Here is a 24,050-nt window from a genome sequence, read left to right as displayed (position 1 = left end):
TGTAAATCACACGCATTTATTTGACCAGCGCTTAAGTTTGGCTCGCGCCTGGTCTGACGATTTTAGTCGTACTCGCCATAAGCAACGACCACACAAGCGATATTGGGGCATCAGGGCCAACGGTTCACACTGGTGCCAAATGGTCCGCGTCTGATTAGCAGGAACCAAAAGCGCTGGTTTGATCGGTGCGGGTAATGATGAACGAGATGAATCTGATTGAACATTGCACCCGTTATAAACTGGCGAAGGAGAGAGACAGAGAGACAGAGAGAGAGAGAAAGAATCAGAGGAGGAAGCTCATCATGAACAGACATCGATTTATCAGAACGGCTCGCGATGTGTGTTTGCCGTTCGTTTATTGCGACAAAACTATTCGCCATAAAACGACGTCTTAATCCATTTGAACGACGCCATAAATTGAGCACGCACTCTGACCGAGGTGACAGATCAGAGCGGCGTACACCCGGTACCGTGCCAACTCATGATTATTGGATCGGATACACCGCGTGGCGCAATCGGTTACATAAATACATTAGAGAGAAGAGAGGGGGAGAGAGGAGAGGGGAGAGTAGAGAAGAGAGAGTACAGATAAGAGAGAGGTGAGAGAAGAGAGAGAAGATAGAGGAGAGAGATAAGAGGGGATAGGGGAAAGAGAGGAGAGAGTAGAGAGAAGAGATGAGAGGGGAGAGAGAAGAGGGGAGGGAGAGGTGAGAGGGGAGTGAGGAGAGAGGAGAAAGAGAGGGGAGAGAGGAAAGAGGGGGAGAGAGTATAGATAAGAGAGAGGTGAAAGGAGAGAGAGGAGAAAGAGTAGAGAAGAGAGGGGAGAGGGGACAGGTATCTCATGTGCCTTATTTTCAGTCTGATGAATATATCTGGGTATCTTGTACCTTATCTACTTCTACACGTTTAATACGTCGACTCCCTACATGTGCTTTAACCATTAAGAAAAACTTTTCTAAATCATTTTTCATTCCGGTTTTCGTTTGAGAACATAATTCTAAGGTCATTAGTGCGGTTCAATATGTTTTTTGCCCCTCCTCGCTATAGGGTAAAAAGACTGCATCAGTTGAATACAATCCCGTCACGAGTGTCATGAGGTTTCTTCAGCTGGTTGAGGTTTCTTAAACACCACAACCCCTGTGACACTCCTACCTCCCTGATCAATTCGACCCTTCGCGCCATGAGCGCTTTTAAATACGACCTGGTAAACGGTGACATTCTCCCGGGGGGACAGGCTCGTCGCACACTTACGCGATTAAGTAGAGAAGGCATCTTTATCGCGGTCAAGGCAAGGAGGAGTAACTATTCAATTATTCTTATACTCGCCCTAAAGATCTTACGGAAAGAACTATTCTCATGTGTCATAGTCATATATCGGACGTCAGACTAAGAGTACAGGACCCTGCAGCAACCGCGATAACTCCCGACAAGTATCGCTACGACTAACGGATAACAAATCTTCCATCCAACCGCTGTCTTTCAGACGGCGCGACGCACTGACGCTTCCACACGGGGGTAAAATATAAACTGTCTGCGCCAGACACGTCGAGACATTGAATAAAAAAACAAATATGATTATGAAAAATAACTAAGCGAGTAGTGACGTTTAGACTCAATTCTATGAGACATTTTCAGAACCAAGAGAGTAGTGACGTTTAGACTCAACTTTCTACAAGACATATTCAAAACCAAGAGAGTAGTGACGTTTAGACTCAACTTTCTACAAGACATATTCAAAACCAAGAGAGTAGTGACGTTTAGACTCAATCAGACTTGTATCAAAGTCATCATCTTCTATCATGGATATTCCTGGTTGAGCGCACGTTTTCACAAAGATACCCACATCCTGAAGGCTTTACGGAAAAAAATCGATTTATTTCGATTACTAATGACTCATGAAAACGACTAGAACAACAACTAAAGGTTATTATTTCAGAGAATCGTTCCAGCAGCTGACTGTCTACTCCAACACCCTGGTGATAATAGAGCATTGATTCGACATCCTCCAGCAGCTGACTGTCTACTCCAACACCCTGGTGATAATAGAGCGTTGATTCGATATCCTCCAGCAGCTGACTGTCTATCACTGTGTGATATACTCCAACACCCTGGTGATAATAGAGCATTGATTCGATATCCTCCAGCAGCTGACTGTCTATCACTGTGTGATATACTCCAACACCCTGGTGATAATAGAGCGTTGATTCGATATCCTCCAGCAGCTGACTGTCTATCACTGTGTGATATACTCCAACACCCTGGTGATAATAGAGCGTTGATTCGATATCCTCCAGCAGCTGACTGTCTATCACTGTGTGATATACTCCAACACCCTGGTGATAATAGAGCGTTGATTCGATATCCTCCAGCAGCTGACTGTCTATCACTGTGTGATATACTCCAACACCCTGGTGATAATAGAGCATTGATTCGATATCCTCCAGCAGCTGACGGTCCATCACTGTGTGACCAACACCCTGGTGATAATAGAGCGTTGATTCGACATCCTCCAGAATTACTACTCCAGTTATACTCAAACTGTATCACTGCATCATCTACTCCAACACTCTGGTGATAATAGATTCCGCTGGTCGATATCCTCCAGAACTACCACTCCAGTTTTACTTTTTACTTTACGCTGAAACTTTCACATCTATTTGGCCTGTTCGAATTTTGAACGGACCTCACATGCTAGCGAAAAGTTCGTTCCAAATTAGGTCGTTTGATTTTTTGGAAGGGACAAATTTGGACCTACCTAAAAGACCGCTTTTCACCGAGCATTAACTACTATCTGTAGCAAATTCAACAACGAATGTGTGAACGATGAGCACTTTGAATTGGTCCTTTCTACATTTGGTACATTGCAGGTAGCACGGACCAATTAAGCATTGTTTAACTAATAGTGGTAGCATGAACGCGGCTAATGAAATTGGTCTGGGAGTTGCTCCAACATAAGGGGCGGATCCTGAACAACTGGTAGGCTGAGGCCTTAAGAAAATAAATGGCACTTTCATAGACTATGGGAGGAGTCCAATCCTCAGGCTACTAGCCAAGTACCATCTTTAGTGTTCAGATTCCGAAAGGATGAATGTCAAATTAACAAATTCTAACGATCTGTTTTGACGTAAAGGGCCACCTCAATGCGAAGGCAGGCGTCTGGACCCGAGACCAAACCTTAAATCCGCCCTTGGACATACTATTTTTCCCGATATATCGTCTTGAAATTAGACTCCGGCGCGAGCGCTCACCGGAAACCACATCGTTATGAACCCGGCCGTACCGCTGTAACAGCCTGACTGCCATTTATTCTATTACGCCCCGGAATATACAATCATTGATGCATCATTTATTCCACAGACGAAATACCTGCATAGGGTACGCGCTGCAGGTATTTCATAGCGCCAAGTCAACCATAACAAACTTAACCATCAGGCACGCTTCCACCACAATATTTTCAGCATTGTTTCATCGAAATATTAAGACAACGTCCCAAATATTAACCGGTAATTACTGATCCGCAGTAAGACGTAGGTTAAGTTTTATTGAGGTCACGGGTCCAGCCCGAGAAAATTCCGAAAAAAATTTATCATTTTCGAAGCGTCTCGACTAACTAGAAGAAAATAACCTGCAATAGCTTGTCATATAATTGTAACTTTCTCAAGCCGGGTTGTGAAAACGTTATCTTAAAATAGTGGGGCGATCCGCTTTTGATTTGATCCTTGGCATATCTCATATTTTGTTTCACTCAGTATTCTAGATGATGGCTATTAGGTTATAGTTAAAACAATTTTTGTAATAAATCATTAGCTTGAACCCTTTCAGTGCTGACTAATTTATACCCTATAGTGCTGGAGATAATTTGAAAATTTTAAAAAATTCCATCCTAGTGTGTTGAATAACAGGAATATCACTATAATGCGTCTACACCGCGGTGCGGTGTATCGTTAATTACTAATATTTCACTATGTTTGAAGTTGCTGCCATTTTTCAAGAGAGATAATTACTAATTACTAATATCACAAATACACCGCAGTGCGGTGTACTGGCAAAATCTATCACTGATTTATATACCCTGCACTGCGGTGTACTGGCACCGAAAGGGTTAAGGAAACTTTTCGAACTTTATCTAGTGCGGGATTTTCTATTTATCGTTTTACGACATTTAGTGTTTCACCGATGGTTATAGATGCCCGTTTTTTTCTGCATCCAGCAGCCAACATTAGCCAGACGTAATAAAGCTCATAAATACGTAAACACGCCACAACGAAACCAATAAAACCAGAACACAGAAATATATAATCTCGAAATGAGCTAATCCCGAGCGGTATAATACGCAAAATGACTGAACGTTGCGTAGGAGGAAGCTATCAGATTGCGCTCGACGGGATATCGGCACCACCAGATGGCGCAACGAAACGCTGGGTCATTCGTAGTGAATATCAGTGTCCGGCCTGTATGTATTAGCCGTATGACCCAAATACAGTCTAGAATCCCAAATTTCGCTGACCATCTTTTGACGGCACATTTCACCAACTGTTACTCTCTATAAGTCTCTCAGTGCCATGGGAAATAGTCCGAAAAATTGCTAAATTTCCTGAGGCAGAATCCCTTATTGGCTTAACGCCTTTTTTTGCATTTTCATGCAGCAAATTCCCTTTTTTTCACCAGTCCAAAGTACCCTAAATTTTCTTGCTGAAGACCCTAAATTTTTTCTTGTTGAAAACATTATGACCCGGCACGATTTGGGTCCGAATTAAATTTCGCCATGTTTGCTTAGCGTGGTCGAATTTTTAAAAGTCGTGAACGGATCGCGGGGTTATAGGAAACATCGGCAATCTTATGAACACTCCGCACGGCGGTAATTCAATCGAGTGTACTTATAATGAAGACATCAACAGCGTATACAAAGCGAAACCCTTGACATTTCCAGTGATATAATTCTCAGGAGCTCTTCGACATAAGACGCATGAATTAGGAGTATTCAACGAGAATGAATCGACATGTAGTGTGTGCTGTCTTCATCATCATCATCATCATCATCACCACCGGTGTGAAAACCGATTATAATTAGCGAGCGTCGAATGCCTCGAACGTCACGCGAATGACCGTCTTTGATTTAACCGCTTCGTCACGACTTGATCGAAACCAACGGTCATAACCGACGTATCGAAACATGGTTTCTGGACGCAGACAATAGTTCCCTATTGAAACACAGAAACACGGTTTCTGGCAGACAAAAGCTCCCTATTGAAACACAGAAACATATGTTTTCTGGACACCCGGACAATAGTTCCCTATCAAAACATGGTTTCTGGACACAGACAATAGCTCCCCATCGAAACACTGAAACATCTGTTTTCTGGACACGCGGACAATAGTTCCCTATCGAAACACTGAAACATGCTTTCTGGACACAGACAGTAGTTCCCTATCGAAACACGGAAACATGGTTTCTCGACACAGACAATAGCTCCCTATCGAAACACGGAAACATGAAACAATCCTAGAACCAATGAAACAGTCCAATCCATTATAACGCCAACCTTGAATACAGCCAGGATTTTTTTACCGAGAATAAATATGATACGAAAAGATCATTTGTCATAAAACGCTGCCTTAATTTGAACAACAAAATATTTTTCACCATATTGCAGATTTAGAATGCTCGACAGCTGATGATAAAATCAAACATTCATCAGTTGGGGTGGCAGGGAGGCGGGACCGAGAGGGGAGCTGGAGGGGACTCTATAATGATGAATAAACAACGAGATGCCTGTAATAATTGACGTGCACTTCTCTCTCCCTCGGTGTATTTAACAGACCCTGGATATTGTTATTACGTTTTAAGCAGACCGAGTTCTCCGGTTGACTGCCGCGCAAAAAGCTATTCGGGTGACAGCTTTTTACTTATATAAGATTATTTTTTTAAAGTCTATGCCGATTCATGAACAACTGGCAATGTGGTCATGAATTTGAGTCAACATAACCGAGGTTCTGGTTTCTGGAGTTCGAGCTTTCTCATGATTCTAGCCCCTATTATCACATTCACAATGCCGATTGGCGATTTGTCGTGGAGCGCCACCTGCGGCCTACGATTTGGCTACAAAAATAGTCTAGTCTACAGACGACTTGATGGTGATAAACAAAAATTCTTTCTATTTTCCACACAAAACTGCCAAGTGCATGCGGAGGGCTGAAAACATTTTTGTATTGATGTAGTAACATCCGACTCTAAAAAGAATTCACAGTAGATAGAGGAGGGAGAGGGAGAGAGAGGTAGAGTGAGAGGGGGAGAGGGAGAGAAAGGGAGAGAGGGAGAGAGGGAGAGAGGGAGAGAGGGAGAGAAAGGGAGAGGGAGAGAGAGGAGAGGGAGAGAGACAGGGAAAGAGAGGAGAGGGAGAGAGAGGGAAAGAAAGGGAGAGGGAAAGGGAGAGAGAGGTAGAGGGAGAGGGGGAGAAAAAGGGAGAGAGAGGTAGAGGGAGAGGGGGAGAGGGAAAGGGAGAGAGAGGAGAGGGAGAGAGACAGGGAAAGAGAGGAGAGGGAGAGAGAAGAGAGGGAGAGAGAAGAGAGGGAGAGAAAGAGGGATAGAGAGGGAGAACTACTTATCCAATTGAATTCCATTATAAACGCTCTCCACATCATCGTCATTAGTTGGAGAATGATTCCGTGTGACATGAATACGATTGGTTTTTACCGACACGACGAGACACAGTTTACAGTCTATTACTGCGTGTATATATGAGCTAAACCGCAATCTTAAAGAAGTACCTCGACTTGCGGTAATATAATCACGAGATCGACTCCGGCTCTTACTCTACATCATTAGAGTCACCAATCCTATTTAGTAAAGCTATTGAATTTGACATCATCTCAACCACAGCTTAGATATAAGACCCGTCCGAACCCTGTGGCTCAGTTTTTGCAGTATCCTGGTATCCATTAGGTCCAGGACTTTTTCTTTCGGATACTAAAACTTGAAAATCCCGAACGAAATACAAGAAATTTCTGATTTCACCATCAAAAATGTTTTAATTCGATTCCTTCCAAACATAAATCAAAGATAAATCAAACATAAATCAAAATCAAATCAAATAAATCAAAATGTGGCGGAATACTGACGATGAAGGATCTCGTATCTTGAGAAGATACTCTTTAGAATTGCATACATCGAGCTTCGAAACCATCTTGGTTCCATAATAGTCGACCTACAACTCAAGACCAATCTTCAGACTTCAGATAATACGGCAGGACTTGAGTTACGACGGTGCAACTGTGGGCCCCGGAAGAATATAGATAATACGAAACGTAAAATACATATTGAACACAACAAATGCCAAAGAGAGACACAGTTAATGAATCGACGATATTATAGTTTATACGACACAACTCTAAGGAGCTTATATTGTGTATTCATAGACATGATTTATTATTGTATCTAGTGTTATTAATTCGAGCATTGGTTGCACTCCGGTGACACCAGCAGACGAATCTTTTCAGTTTAAACCCCGATAAAAATGACAAACGCAGGCGCATTAACCCTTTCAATGTATTTACAACGCAATAAGGTGCATAAATCAGTGATGGGATTTGCTAATACATCGCACTGCGGTGTATTGATGTCATTAGTAATTAGTTTTGATCTCTGTTGAAAGATGGCAGCACCTATCACAAACATTGTGAAATATCAGTAACTAACGATACATCGCACCAAGGCAGCACCCATCAAACATTGTGAAACATTTAACTAATGATACATCGCACCTTGATTGTATTGATTGTGTATTGATTTATCAATTAGCTATACTTTATAAATAGTGTTAACACAACTCAGCTGTTAAACAACGCACTGGGTGGGATTTTCTAACTGTCTCCAACACTTTAGGGTAGAAATTGTTCAGCCGCGATAGGGTTAAAAATCAATATGAAAGGGTTAATTAAATGAATCGCGCATCCAAGCGCGGCAGACTACTTTACTCGCGCGCGCCCGCGCAAGCGACAGATAGATAGATAAAGACGTCGTCGTACTTTATCGGACGAAATCTCTCCCACGAATGTCAATAAATAAAACATAGAAAAACTCGGCTAGCAGCGGCGGCGGTGTTAGCCGACTCGATCACTGCAGCCTCCTACACGGAGGAATGATATACACAGCCGTGTGTCGCAGCATCGACGAGACGACGCCGCGCGATGCGAGAAAAGTAAATCTTCATCAAAACTTCAATCGTCCAATACAATTTAACACTTGGGAGAATTTTACTGCTAGTCGCAAAAATTCTAGTAGAACGGCGACAATGACGACATCGCTGCATGTTGCCTCAAAAACGATACCGCGGAAAGTAAATCTTCATCAAAACTTGAATTGGATTCGAATTCTAAGCTCGCTCGTCTGAAACGCAAACTTTTAGAGCATCATAATCCAGGATGCCTACAAATCATCAGTTATTCCTGGATATAAGAAGTTTCTTCGAGAACATTTCAAATTTTGAGGCAGTGTCTTCTGCATCACTTTAATGATCCCAATTACAGTATAGACCCTCCAAAATCGGTTCTGTTCATCAGCAAACTGTTAATTCAGCGGTTTTGTAAATAAATTCCTACCCTTTCTAATTTGGTAACCGCATAATTGGGCAACAAATCCTGGTCCCAACTGCATGTACCGATTTAAGGGAAGTCTAATTTACAACTTCGACGGTACCGCGGGTATCTAATAGCCTATTTCTCAAACTTGAGTTTCAAAGGAGCTTCAGCCATTTTGCTCAAATTAACCGAGTTCCAAGCATCTTCATATAAGCAGTTTCCATTTAGAAGGAGTTTTTACGGAATCGTCGTAGGAACCCGGATACATGTTACGCCTCAAACACCGCTGTTCCGTACGTTACCCACACGAGACACCGCGATGCGGAAAGTATTTATCTTCATCAAAACTTGAATTGGATTTGAATTCTGCGTTCGCTCGCTGGCACGACGTCTGAAACGCGCAGACTTTTAGAATATAATAATCACTGCGGAGTCTGGGACGGAGTTTCGTATTGATTCAGCGGTCGACGAAATAATTGAAAAACTAAAATGAAAACGAGACGCGACGCGAGGCTAGAAATTGTCAACGGCGAAAACACGACGTTTAACGATCACCGAAGGCAAAGGCGTCGTCGCTAAAACCGATTCACTGTCGGTTTGAATTACGGGTTGAAGCTAATTTACCGATTATCGGTCGGTTTATTTAATTTCAAGCTACTATATTCTGCAATCAGAAGAAGAGGAGTATATATGATAGCGAAATGAATCGTGAAACCTCCCCTTTCAATACAGGTTTTGTGGGTTTGTAAACGACATACAAAAAAGGAGCATAACCGACAAATCAGTCGAAGATGAACAATTTGTGGTTTGACGAATGAAAACTGATGAACGTCCGAAGAAGATTTAATATCTATAAAAGCCTGGATGAAATATGAATAATTGACACTGTTTGCGTTTACAGCTAATTATCAACGATGACCTCAGTCTCACTGCAACACTCATCAATTATAACAGTTCATATAGAAACTAACTGAGCTCAGTCACTCGAGCCGTGAAACTAATGAGTTTCTATAATAACAAATGATTTTAAAGTCTTTGATCAGTCTCTGTACTGTATTATGATGAACTTAGAACAGGCAATCGACAGACACTAGCTGGCGACTGAAGGTTTTGCGAGACCTTCTCAATACCCTCATAATTTTGCCTGCCTGTTTGTTCTATAAGACTTTTATGTCAAAAAGGGCACAAATTCTTCCAAACAAATACGTATGGAAAAGGCCCTATAATTGTTGAAACGTCTTGGAAAAGGGTATTTTGCCTATGAATAGGGAACTGCCTACCTATACTGTTTTCCAACAAATTTGCATTAAAAAAATTTGGTAAGAACTCAGATCTTGCCATTGTATCCAACCTAGGCTGCTGAATCCTTCATAAACTAGGCTTAACTATTAATTCTGATGGTTTTTAAGCCACATTTTCAAAGTTTTTGTCGAGGCATACTTTATCGACGTATGAAGCCGAACTGGCTCTCTCACCACATCTGAGAATGTGTGACAATTGAAAGATTTTCTGGTGGAAGGCGCTTCATCCGGTTCTGGGTTACGAAAGGACAACTTTCGCTTTAAAAAGCATCTGCTGCTGGAGGAAGCCATGCCTAGCTTCTAGTAATATCATTGAGGGCATAAAAGAGCCATCAATATACAATATAAACACACGACATGCACAGAACAATGAATCATCACCAGCCTATCTCTACGTCCACAGTAGTAATAGGCCTAATTTGCATCATTATTTTTTTGCATTAAAACTTTAGCACAGTTTTAAATTTCACCCTCCCATTATAGAAAGAGAGACTATGATTATCGGTCGACAAGCTGGAATTAAATAAAGTAACGGCATCAAAAGACAGACAAACCGTTTTCGATGCAGACCACTTGGTCAGGTATGCATTTACAATTACACTAGGTGATATTTTTTTGATTTGGATTGAATTTGTGTTTGTGCCGAAATTGTTTTTTGTTGTCGGTCGATTTAATAAGAGACGGTCTACTTACTCATCTTGTTCCTCGGCTTTTTCCTCTTCTAGTTTCTCTTTTTTCGCTTGCCGGCGACTGGATTTCGAGAACAAACAACCCATAATAGTATATCCTCCTAATCATCTATAGACTAATAATATTCTTCGCGATTGGCATTTCACTTCCTGGTTGCGGAATTCAGTGGTTTCGACGATATCCGCGAGACGGCGCACTAGGCAGAACGTCAAATTCCGTCGCCCGGGTTCGAATCCTGAAATCGGTCGACTGATTGTTCAGTTTATCATGATGCATTTATTCTTGATGAATAAAAAGAACTCTCTCTAACGACTCAAAATTTGATGTTAGGTTATTAAAAATTTTTTCTTGCAATATCCCCTTTGATGAAAGGTTCTTCTATAACTCGCATGCCACAGTAAACAAGAGATATCGACCGTTCAGTGCTGTCGCTATATATTACGATAGCGGCAAAAACGTGAACTAATCCATCGCTCGCGTGCCAGAGTCTGCGAGCTGGGTATTTTCGATTTGCGGGCCGGAGGGAAATCTCGGGGTACGGTGACCTACGCCTTAAGACATCTCTTTCGCCCTATGATTCTAATGCAACGTTCTTGATGAACCGGTTCCCAACAATGATTGATGCTTTGAATTGAGTAAAAACTGACATGAAATGCATTTTACTATAGTTAGATTCAAACGGATAATTTATGTAAAAACCTATTCACGAATTCATGAATCCAATGCACGATAAACTCAATTTTCTATTGGGATATTACTCTTGTCTAAAAATATGTCTAATGCCTGGGCGTTAATATAACTTTATTCTTCAATGTTATAGAATCATAGATAAGAACACAGAGGAGGGAGTGCGGCCGGAATGTCGGAACAGCATTGGGTATAAATCGTGCTCGCTGGAACGTGTACGCCATAACAACTTCAGAATTTGTCTTGCTGCGTCAGTGAACGTACGGACAAATCGAAGCCACCATCCGAAAACTATTTCAATTCTCTCATTGATTTCATCGTCGACGATCCGATCATCAACATCAATCCAAGATGTCTAAGTCATCAGCAGCAGTATCGTGCCGTCAGAATTACCACGAAGAATGCGAAGCCGGAGTGAATAAACAGATTAATATGGAACTGTATGCCAGCTACACCTATCATTCAATGGTCAGTATTGAAAGACGCAATTCATGAATTATCTTTTTTCCACCTTGTTAACTTGGTTTGCTGTGCCCAATTCAGAGTCTGTTAATTCATGTACTAATGAAGTCAATCTCTAAAGAGTAAAGGCCCTCCCAAAAGTGACCCATCAATATTGTACTTGGGCCCCAAGTTGGGGAGGGGTCAAACTTGAAGGAAAATAGGGGGTGGGTCCTGGGCCTGCCCCAGAAATTCAGTCATGAAGGCGATATGTACAATGAAATAGCAAATAATGTCTAAAGATTTTCCTTGAGCTATAGACCTAGCTTCATTTCTCTAAAGTACGTTTTGGTCGTTATAGGAATAATGCAGTTAAGAAGTTGTTTTTGTATTTGCTATTTCAGTCTCACTATTTCGATCGTGATGATGTCGCGTTGCCGGGATTCTCGAAGTTCTTCAAGCACCAATCCGATGAAGAGCGCGAACACGCCGAGAAATTCATGAAATTTCAAAGTCAGCGCGGAGGTCGAGTCGTCCTTCAACCAATCGCTGTAAGTCTTCAGTTATTCGTGCTTTAATTCCTTTAAAAACTCTTTATTTGAACGGAAAATGCTTTCAAAGTCACTTGAAACTCCTTTAATTCGAACAGAATTCCCGAAACTCTTTCAATTTTGAGAAATAGTCATTAAACCTCTGTCCTCATCCTCGGGTGGATCCAGAGACCAATAAGGAATGACTTGTCACATCCCTCTTTTATGTCATAAAAAGGCCACGCAAAAGATTTGATGGACTTGTCTCATAAGTCCCTGGTCAACCCACTGGAAGTAACTTGAGGTTAATTAGGCTTATGGGCAGGATTACTCAGCATCTTCGTATTGTCTTCATTTCAGAAACCCGAACACGATGAATGGGGAAGTGGATTGGACGCTTTGAACGCGGCGCTCGCGCTCGAGAAGAGCGTCAATCAGAGTCTGTTGGACTTGCATAAGGTTGCCAGCAACCATACCGATCCACAGGTAAATACAAATAGTATCAGCTTCGTCGTGTACTTTCTCCTCAACCCACTGTTTGGAATACTCGGGCAGGAGGCATGGGTTTAATAGGCAAATTGTCGAGTAATTCTCTCATTGTGAAGAAGAATGAAGGACAGGAAAATTATGTCAAGATCATCATCGTCATAAGTTTAAAATCAATAAAACATCCTAGATTATTCATATCTTTGTCCCATTTGGAATTATTTTTGGTAATTTGATGACCTCTTCAGCTGATAGTTCCAACCCTTAGGCCTAATCTTTGAATTTGGCACGCCCCGCGGTATATCTGGTTGGTCGTTTTATTTCCACTTGAACTTCAGCTTGCGATAAACCTGTCCATGATTGTTTGAATGATAACATTAATTAGATCACGAGACATATTCTTTAACCTTATCAATCCTAGTTACTCAGTTATTGAAAGTCATGCCAAGGTTATGCAGTTTTTCTTAAACGGCCAAGATCACCTATGATTTCATTCACTTTGGGTGGCATATAGATTTGAAAAGAGATTTGGACTTTTCTTAATGCACAATTTAATTAGACTGGTCTTAATTTGTTAAATAGGCTATAGAATTCTGATGAATTTAGGCTGGTCCTAATCTAAGCTAACCGTAAATTGAAAAATAATCATTTTAAAAACAGATTTGGATGCATTCGAAGATAAATGTATCATCACTTTAAGGAATCATCAATTATTTCTTTTTTGCAGATGTGCGATTTCATCGAGAACGAATACCTGAACGAACAAGTCGAGTCGATGAAACAGATCGCTGATTACATCACTCAGCTGAAACGTTGCGGCGGAACCGGACTCGGAGAGTACATCTTCGACAAGGAGACGCTCCAGTTGTAAACCCTCGCAACCGAAAAAAAAAACGGCCTCGTTTATCGGACGTCATCGGAAAACTTTTCGGTCATTTAAAAAAAAAATTTTGAACTTTCTCCTATTTACAATACCTTCGATCTCTTAACGTTCGATTAGCGAGGCTCACAGTTGTCGAAACTTTATAACGGACTATAAAATCCGGTCGCATAACGACTACTAATTGAATGTAACGCTTATTTCATCGATGTTTGTTTAGCCGCCAACGGTGCTTCTTTCAAACTTAACTACTCTAATATATATATAATCTGTTTATCCATCTCTGAATGGAAATAATTTCCTAAGGTCGTTTAAAATATCATACAACATTTATCAATTTCCTGCTTCGCATTTTTTGTTACGGTTAACATGTAATAATACGATACACTGTTGACGCTTATTTTCTAATCTACACTTGAGGTCGATCGAATTCAACTATTTGGTTAAGAAAAAGTTTTAAGATTATTATTATTATAATTTTTTGTTCTATTGTATCAATTTTGTGAAGAAGGAAACAATAAAAAGACTAATTCTAAGCATTAATCATTGCTTGGGTTGTTTCTCAAAAGGTTGCAATGGAGGACATTCATTCTTACAGAGTACTGGATACAGAGGATTGGTTTTATGAGGACTGGATACAGAGGACTGGTTTTAGGAGGACTGGACTCAATATAGTAGACTCACTCTCTTAATTCAAATCATTACCAGTTGAATTATCACTTGAACACTATCTTAGAACAATTGCAATGGTATATAAATTTCACTCAATTCTCTTATTTGAATTGTCAGCCAAATCTAAACAAAAATAACTTGTCCCAATTGATTTGAGTTATAGGAGCCTATTGTTCCTATGCTTGTGCATTCATGCGGATCTTATGCATTGTATATTTACTCATGGAGGGACTTCATCATTCCTACAGAAAAGTGGAATTACAAACTGACTGCCAATATAAAACAATATGTGCGAGGTCTGCATAACCTCGATCTGCAGGTGTTCTAGTAAGATGTCGGTAATTCTAATAAAGGCAACAATATTGCTTCCTGGTAGGCAATATTAATGTTAATATTGTTACAGATTTCAACTCGCAGGAACAAAGTTACCTATTTGATAAAAACTGGGATTCAAACAAGTTCATTAATTTCAAAGCTACAGTAGAGAACCTGGTATGCATAAGTGGGCTATTCACATATGTCGGTCAATTTCTGAAGTCCAGGTCCATTTGGGAATATGACAGAACAAGATACTTTAAACGTTGATTTCAAAACTAGTCACGACTGAAAAGTGAAATATTTACAGTTCTAACCCGAAACATTTAGAGCATAAGAATTAAAGATCCATCATGAAATGCAAATGAAGCGCATTTTCCGACGAAAACCGTTTTAGGGAACAATAAAAACCGATCAGACGAAAACATTATTATAAGCATAAAGTAACAGATGTTTTCAATAGAGGATAATATTTGAATCATTAATTAATAATTTAAAAGATGACATGATTGAAAATATTTCGAGAGAAAAAAATAAAACATTATATATATATTATATTCAAGAAATTTACAACGCGACAACGTAAAGGATAGAGATGTCTCTCAGACAGATTTTTACAACTCTATTGAACAAGGTGTCTGACGCATAACACAAATGATATCAATGCGTGTACATATATATGGGGCTGAACAGTCATATTTTATGTGATCACAAGTTTTCTTAGTCATACACGGATAAGATAGTTCTTTACACACGCTCTTTCAGTAATTCTAATTCGTGTCAAAGCAATAGAAATCGCTTTTAATCGAACACGTTTTACAGTGTTTCGATACAATGAAAGCTACAAAAATTACCATCGAGTTCATGAAGTACTTGCGCATTGTTTTCAATCCGCCATTTACACAATTTTAAGCATTATGTACATCAGGAAAAGTGTGGCCAATTTTTGACCCCCCTCTTGAATGTTCAACAAAGGATACATATGAAGTACCCCTTATCTATTTCATGCACTTGTGAATCCATGTACAGTAAACCTCGCCTGACTCAGACACAGCCAACTTTGACTAACTTGGACAATAACAAAATCATCTTTCTTAATTCCTAACGTACATTCCTATCCTTATCTTGGCCTTCGCTTACTTTGGTCCAGTTCGTCCGAGTTAGACAAGGTTTACTATTGTATTTTGGAAAAAACTGACTATATTGAAACCGAACTTGGCCATATTTTTGGAGTGAAGTCATATTAAGAAAGAGGTTTACTTGAAATGCGTGGATTCAATGAAAAAGAAAATTACACAGTTTTAGCAACCAATCATATTGTTTTTAGCGTATGAAATAATTAAAAACAAATTCTAATTAACACACATTGAAACTGCCGAGTCCATGGAATTGACGCAAGACTGATTTACCATAATTTGAGCCCGTTTTCGAAAACAAATTCATTAAAGGCCATACAATAATTTCACAAACAATGGGTCAAAATATGTGGCACAAAATGTTCAAGTATCCGGTCATATAATCAGTATTTACAAGTTTATAGGCGCAACCTATATAATGTATTATACACCCTCCGAGAATACTGAAGGAACAGCCTTTCACTGAAATGTCATGTGAGGCGAAATCACTTGCCAATGAATAAACAATGTCTATATATAGACATGCTTACATAAAGCGGCGAATGGAAATTAACCCCTTAAATTTGCGGAGTCAATTTCGAATGGAAATATTTCACTCGCAACGTCCACTTTAATCTCCCGAGATATAATCCAAATTACGACGAAAAAAAATTAAATTCAGAGTGAACAATAGAAAGCTAATGAATCCAACCAGTATTTCGGAGAGGGTATCATTTAAATCTATTGCTTCCTGCCATTGTAGGTATACATATATACCTCTTTGACAAGATCAATATCTGCAACATAATGCGATACAGTACATTTATCTACATGTATATCAATTAATATTGAATCACATTTCTTTTGGGTAATGAATATTTTCAGCTGGCAATATGTTGCTGCTGATGACAACTATAACCTATTCATTCTCGACAACTTTGACAAATTGAAATTGTATGTCGTTAAACTGCACGATACCGGAACAGGCGATGACACTGCTCATGAAATAATATCATCTACAGTGGAACCTCGCTACGATGAACCGTCCAGGGCTTGGTTTCGTAAATGTCGAAGCAAAATAGTCGATGGGAACATTTTGAGAAATTTGTCTGTTATCACCATGGTTCCTCACTGTTACTATGGTGGTTGTCGATATAGGTTATATGAGGATATACCTCAAAGGGTGATTTTGATACTCAGTATATGAAAACAGAACCAGGGAATTTCGAAAAATGTTTTCAATATATATATTTCGATAGCTGATAGTTCGTTATATCCGGCATGAAATTATTTATAAAATGTCCAATATGGGACGAAATTCTCGATGAATAACCGATGAATTGTCAAATCTGAGGTCGTTATAACAAGATTCCACTATGTGAAAAGTACATGAAATTATACGTTCCACCATGGACTCTAAAACGATTTGGAGTCCATGGTTCCACTTGATAAAGTGTCATTCGTATACAGTAGTACATTTCACCTCAGAGAATGCACACGAGTAGTATAGTGTACTGTTAATAACCAGTAAACACTGTGTCCGCTCATCAATAACCTATTTACCGATGACGAACACGGAAAATATTATCTGCTGTTTAAATGATAGATGATTCAGCAGAAATGATCGTATCAGCTTTCATAGAAGCGTCGTCCATGTTTTAGGTATATAATACATATTGTAATTCAGGGGGGGATCGGGGGTCTGATTCAGGTAGGGGTGCACCCGAAATAAGGGATATCATATAATTGAAAGGACACCATAAAGAAAGCTCATCAGAAAATATTAACTCATTTTTTCCAAATACAGAGTACAAGCTTTAGAATTTTAACTCTTTTGGTATTAGTTTGATATTTTTCATGTTTCCAGGCAACTTGAGATTTAAGTTGGGATGTGCACCCCCTGCACCCTTCCCTTGGATCTGTTCCTGCATATTGTAATAACAACAGACACTGGATAAACATTGAACAGATATAAATATATGTAACAATCAATATGCAGCTTGGTTCCCCGATTCCCCTCTCAAATTTTCCCTAGTAAACATCAATTTACAATCAGCACCTATTGCCAGATTGACCACCGATTCTACAGATATCTCGTGTGAATTCAAGGAAATCGAACCAAAATGATCGGACAAATCGACAAGAAACATCTGATATTTAAACAATTGACGACAAGTGACACAGCGCCAAGCTGCAGATTGATCGACACAGTAGCAGTACACATTGATCATGTCAGGTCATCGACAAAACAATATCTAAATCATTCGAGATTTTTGCAAGAGATCATCTGAACTTGGAAGGGTGGATTTAGGGAATGAATTCAAATCAGTTGTTATAAGGCCCTGAAATGTCCCTGTTCTAAATCTTCTGTGGGAGGGTCACCAGAACCCCCAAACAATGTTTCACTTGCAGTCCTCACATTAAGTGTCCGTATTCCAATTTACATCCGGCCTTGACTAGGCTACATTTCAGAAGGGAAAGGAAATATTGAACTATATTTCATTTCCTAGTATTCATAGATCATAATGTTGTGGTCACTTGATTTGAACTTTAAATCTTACACGTGACTTACACCGATGACATTCCTGTGAATCATCGCCTGAGAAACCTAGAGCCATATCGCTGCTGCTATACATCAATGTATAAGAACATGCAGAAATGCTCCACTAAAGAACACATGTTACTCCGATGAGTTAGCTGGTGCCATTCCTTTGTGTTCAACAACAAAAATAACATGAAAATTTGAAATTTATGACAATATTCTAGAGCAGTATCGAAGCTGGTGCGTTTGTTCGTTCCAAAAATAAAAACAACCTGACTAATGATCGATATGTCAATCCAACAGTTTTTGGAAAATCCTTTTAAAAAGTTTTAGCAGTTTACATTGAATATTGATGTTATAATTTTCGATCTGCATTCGAATCTCTTCACGATCTTATGAACCTACGATATGATTACACCTAGTACGCTGTCTGGTTGTTAACGCTGATCATCTCTTGGGGCCTGAAAAAAGAGCGTGAAATTACAATTGTGAATTTTGACAGTCATTTTGTAATTAAATATATCGTTATATTTCATTTTCTATTTAGTGAATTTTCTCCTTATCTCTTAAATAGAGACTTAAAATATCGCGTGAGTAGATGTGCACTGCGCCATCTATATTGAGGCTTGAGTTCAATCAATTCATTTTTCCGTATACCGGTATTCAATTTTAATACAACTCCACTGATTATCATCCATAATATCCTATAGGCCAATTCATATAGGTCATATAGGCCTAATTCATTGCCGCAAACGTTAAGCAATATATGTCCAATTACAATCATAACCTCAGTTCCAAAAGTGTCATTAAATTGGCGACAAAATGTACCATAAGTAGGCTTTAAACTGGCAGGTCTTAAATCTGAGTCCGTCTTAACTTAGCGAATGGACCCACAGTTGTGGTGACTGGCCATTAGAAGAGAAGGTAATTAACTTTTTTATTGTTTCTACTCAACCGTAAAGATGCGAACAGGAGTCTCTAAATCCTCAATCAAATTCTGGTGTAAATGAAAAATTTCTTTTTTAACGAACCTGTTCATCTTAATGTTTTTAACAAATTGACAATTACTCGTAGTCTTAATGTCGAGTATTTCACAGAAGATTGTATTTCTAATCTCTTTTATGAATCTTATGTAAATCGCAGAGACTATGTAGATATATCGAGAAAATAAAACGAGGAACTTACTTTTTGCCGACTTTTATATGCACCACCAGAAATATAACGCCGAGCAGGATACAGAGGCAGCCGACTACGAGATACGCTATTCCAAGGAATGGATTCTTACCGCCGAGCCACGAGGTAGTCGTCAGTATCATGTATTTACGTCCGTCGTACAACGTCGTCGGGAATGCTGTTTACGAAGTTAAGGTCCAAGTTAAAAGTTAAAACTCGTAAATTTGACGCTCATTCTCTCGGAAATTGCAACTTTTCCGCTGTATATCTTCGAAGATATCTGAAAACCGAGGGGAGAACCCCAATAGAAGCATGAAATTCCTTTTGAAAAGGAATTTCTCCAGAAGAAAATTTTTTATGGACCCTGACCTTCTAGTTTTCCTACGTCTGCCACCTGTGATATAACCTATCAAATATGACGATGGAGTGTTGGAGCATCGGATCGGGATTCTCCGACTCAGACGGGAAGAGAGCGCAACAGCTCAATCTATTTCTTTTTGGATTTTAGCGATTCATTCAATTGAAAAACAATTATCTGATAAATATGTTACTTACTTCTTTTACACACCCCTTTTTCCTATCAGACATACACACCACCCTGTCCGTTACAGTTACACATATACTGACTCTCAGTTCCTATAGACCGATGCACTCATGCAGTTACCATCAGTCACACATATTCACTCACCCAAAACATACAGTTCACACATCCAGACTTATATCTAAAAACATGATACTCTAATCTGTCACACTACACTACCAGTTACCTGCACCTAAGGAACTCGATTTACAGTCAAATCGAGCTCAACGTGATCTTAGAACTAAGTTGATAAATCACCGCAAAGCCACACAACAAAATCTGAATAATTTTTCATACTACAGTGAACCCCCGATATACCACCCTCCTATATACCGCCGTCCCCGCCGGGTTTCTCAATGTACATCTCTATACAAATACATAGTAAAACACCCCTGATATATCACCCTCCCATATACCACCCTCCCCCGCTTACCGTCATGTTTTCTCAATGTACATCTCTATACAAATACATAGTAAAACACCCCTGATATATACCGCCATACTGTCTATACCATCAAAATCATTCTGCACCGATGTGGGCGGTATATCAGGACTGTGTATACGTAAAAGGATACCGTAATCGATAGTGAGTTTATATTTGCCCTTCGGTAAACCGTCTTTGAATTGCGCGACGTTGTGGTCGATACGACGATACAGTTTACGGAACGTCGGCAACGCGGCCGTACGCATCCACACGATCAGGTCTTCGTTCTGGTAACCGTTGTTATCCGGTAAATCCGGGTCGAGCTCGTTCACCGCAACTTTCCAGTTCGGCGGCTTCGATTTGCCGGCGAACCCTGAAACGAAATACCGTATTGAAATTTGATCGCCTCATTCACATTGGACTAGTATAAAGTGATCATTTCATTCTTAGTCGACCTCTAGAATATGATTTCCAGTTTATGGTAAATTTTGAGGAAATTGTGACAGAAATCTTAATGGCATCGCTCTAAATTCGTTCTAATGTCGCATTAGGTCAGTTGCAAAGCCAAGCTTAGAACTAAGACCATTTAAGCTTCTAGCCAATCGAACAAAGTTGTACACGTGTGACCAAAAGTCTTAAGTGGTCTTGAATCTTCTCAAGTTGTCAAATGGTGTTAACCCTATCAGTGCCGACTAATTAATACCCTACAGTGCTGGAGATAATTTGAATATTTTAAAATATTCCACCCTAGTGTGTTGAATAACCGGAATACCACTTTAGTGCGTCTACACCGCGGTGCGGTGAATCGTTAGTTACTAGTATTTCACTATGTTTGACAGGTGCTGCCTTTTCAAGAGAAATAATTACTAATTAATGATTACATCAATAGTCCGCAGTGCAGTGTACTAGCAAAATCTATCACTGATTTATACACCGCACTGCGGTGTAGATGCACTGAAAGGGTTAAATCTAATCCTCACAAAATGGAATTACCCTCCATGGGTAATGGAATCAAATTGTAGAGGTCGACTAAGAATGACACATATAGTGATGATACGTACAGGCAGTAAGATTACCGGACGGATTGCGAAACTTCACTTCTTTATCGGTTCTCCAAGCGATTCCCGTTCGCAGTAGTTTCACCGGTACCAGCGTGCCGTTATTGTCTAAATGAAGCTTTAACGTATCTGAAAAATTACAACAACGGAACAAATTTTTAATCAGTAAATGCAAAGATACTATCCGAAATGACAGACGAGCCAACCTTTATCAATTACCGCATCTGGGACAGAAAAAGACAATTTCCAGGGACACATTAAGGAAAATTGAAGAATTAGGAGGAACAGTAGAAAATTGTTACAGGGACAGCAATCATTGCTTACAACGCGCTACATTTCATTGCACTAACGAATGAAAGCAACCCCTCTAAAATCCCAGCGTATGAAGATCACTGAGAAGATCGAGACTTTTTAGAAAAAAAATTCTCAATCATGAAAATGGACATTTGTCGCGTTCTTCCAATGGGGCATGGCCTTATAACATTTCACTTTTCTTGAAAATATTCGGTCATTTTCATGATCTTTCACAAATCTTCTTAAGCAGACATCCATTTTGGGACATCAATGCGAGCCCTGGCGGTAGAGAACTTACCGTTGAATTTGCTGTTAGCGATAGCGCCGCACGGAGCGATCGCCTGGTTACCGTTCAGCCGATACGGGTCGCAGTCGCGGTTTAATTTATCCGCGGCGATCTCATTGCCGATCAGTTGTTGGTCGTCGCGTGACTTCACGTAACGACGATGATTCTGATAGAAATTACTCAAACTGTAATACATGTACACCGTCCCCTGAAATGCACATACCACATGGAATATACAAATGATTGCGCACCTTCCCCTGATAGGGAATTGTCCCCATTTTTTTCTTAGATTTTCATCATTTAATATCTTCTGCTTAAAGTAACAGTCCCTAAATAGTCACAACTAATTCCGATAAATTTGGCTAGGGCACTTGCTTTAGCTAATTAGTGTATTTTAGACATTTGGATTACTCTGAGTCCAGTTTCTAAGGTATTTGGTTTACTCGCTGTTGGTTATTTCACGTTTTCAAAGACGCCAACAATTCAAACTTTCAAACGGTTTTAAGCTTTAAGCTAAAACTGGACCCTGATCCGCTAAAAAGGAACAGATCGCTAACTATTGCAGGTAATTGCTAATTCTAAAACTTCGCCTTTGATTTGACAAACGAACTACAATCTTGATGAGGCAATGAAAATAGGGAGGGGGAGATAGTAAGTTGTCTAGGGGGAAGGCAATTTTTCGGGGTGAGCAGTAGGGAGAGGCGGATATTAACCTGAAAATCGGTCGTCAATTCGAACTGTTCCGTACAGTTACACGATGCGTATTTGTTCGTATTGTTCGGATTGGCTACGAACGCCGCGCACGTCGTTTTCGGCGTTTCCGGTGAATTGTCGTTCACGCAATCGGTATAATCGAGCGAGAACTCCTGAATCTGAAAAACAGAAAATAGATTCACTCATTTCGTGACCGGTAGAGAGACTGATACTCAGTATTTCTCAGAGTTAACGAGCAAAACCCACAGTAGATAGAAATAGACTCGGTATCGGTCAACTCATTAACCCTTTCAGTGCCGACTAATTAATACCCAATAGTGCTGGAGATAATTGAATTTTTTTTAAAATACAACCCTAGTGTGTTGAACAATGGGAATACCACTATAGTGCGTCTACACCACGGCGCGGTATATCGTTAGTTACTAGTATTTCACTATGTTTGACAGGTGCTGCCGTTTTTCAAGAGATAATTACTAATTACACCAATACACCGCAGTGCGGTATACTAGCAAAATCAATCACTGATTTATACACTGCACTGCCTTATAGATGCACTGAAAGGGTTAACCGTAAAGAACAACAAATTTTCCTAAAATCCATTTGGAAATGATTTCTTAATCCAGTAAAAAACTAAACAGTCCCAACACATAACTGAGTAAAGCACCGAGTCTACTGTAGAGAGATACTTACATTGCTTGAAGTGATGAATAAAGCGACACCTAGCGGTATAAATGCGATACCGATAGCGAAGAATGCCGGTAACACCGTACCGGCTGTTAATATCGGCTGCCAAGCTGGTAATCGTTGCTGTTTAAAATCAGTGTCTGAAATTAAAGAATTTCATTGAAATATTTCTCGTTTATGCATTTTTTAGCCATTTTAATTTCTGGGAACCTGTTCATTACAGCTAACGTTCCATACTTAATGAAATTAATTAAACATAGGGCCCGTTTCTTCACAAAGAGATCAGCTGTCACTGTCAGAGACGATATTCGTTGTTTAATTTCGGTAATTAGTTCAATCAGCTGATGAATTATTTCGATATTTTCCGTAATTTCACATTAAAACTGACCATCAAAACAACTTTGAACTCTTAGATACAATGTCTGAATTGCTTCCTACGCAAATCAGAACACAATACGTACCCTCTGGACAACGAGATTTCGTTTTTTCTTCGCCGTTTTGTGGAGTTGCCATTTTTACTTCCTGGTTGCTCCACAACAAATATGGCGTGGGTGAACTGTCAAAACATTCACTTTGGTTCGAATCCCGTTTATATTTCATT

At 39.7% G+C, this 24,050-nt stretch overlaps 3 protein-coding genes across 3 annotated transcripts in view; 1 reads left to right on the top strand and 2 right to left on the bottom strand.

Moving 5' to 3' along the window:
- Nucleotides 1–10,708, bottom strand: part of LOC141913392 (protein XRP2-like) — a 28,709-nt gene extending 18,001 nt beyond the window's left edge. The window contains exon 1 of the mRNA XM_074804900.1: nt 10,572–10,708. Coding sequence (XP_074661001.1) covers nt 10,572–10,654 — 83 coding nt within the window. The 5' untranslated portion in view covers nt 10,655–10,708. The remainder of the gene's footprint in view (nt 1–10,571) is intronic.
- Nucleotides 10,709–11,466: 758 nt separating this feature from the next.
- LOC141913262 (soma ferritin-like) lies at nt 11,467–14,135 on the top strand. Its single transcript, XM_074804738.1, has 4 exons — nt 11,467–11,723; nt 12,101–12,247; nt 12,587–12,712; nt 13,440–14,135. Exons 1-4 carry the CDS (start codon nt 11,607–11,609, stop codon nt 13,581–13,583), a joined length of 534 nt encoding a protein of 177 aa, XP_074660839.1. The 5' UTR covers nt 11,467–11,606; the 3' UTR covers nt 13,584–14,135.
- Nucleotides 14,136–14,961: 826 nt separating this feature from the next.
- LOC141912620 (cell cycle control protein 50A-like) lies at nt 14,962–23,975 on the bottom strand. The gene is made up of 8 exons (XM_074803924.1): nt 23,911–23,975; nt 23,456–23,589; nt 22,765–22,923; nt 22,064–22,259; nt 21,475–21,600; nt 20,565–20,786; nt 19,422–19,587; nt 14,962–18,697 (listed from the first exon to the last, which is right to left on the bottom strand). Exons 1-8 carry the CDS (start codon nt 23,960–23,962, stop codon nt 18,655–18,657), a joined length of 1,098 nt encoding a protein of 365 aa, XP_074660025.1. The 5' UTR covers nt 23,963–23,975; the 3' UTR covers nt 14,962–18,654.
- Nucleotides 23,976–24,050: the final 75 nt, after the last annotated feature.

Source organism: Tubulanus polymorphus, chromosome 11, assembly GCF_964204645.1.
Source record: "Tubulanus polymorphus chromosome 11, tnTubPoly1.2, whole genome shotgun sequence".
Lineage (NCBI taxonomy): Eukaryota > Metazoa > Nemertea > Palaeonemertea > Tubulaniformes > Tubulanidae > Tubulanus > Tubulanus polymorphus.
This window is presented reverse-complemented; position numbering and strand designations above follow the sequence as displayed.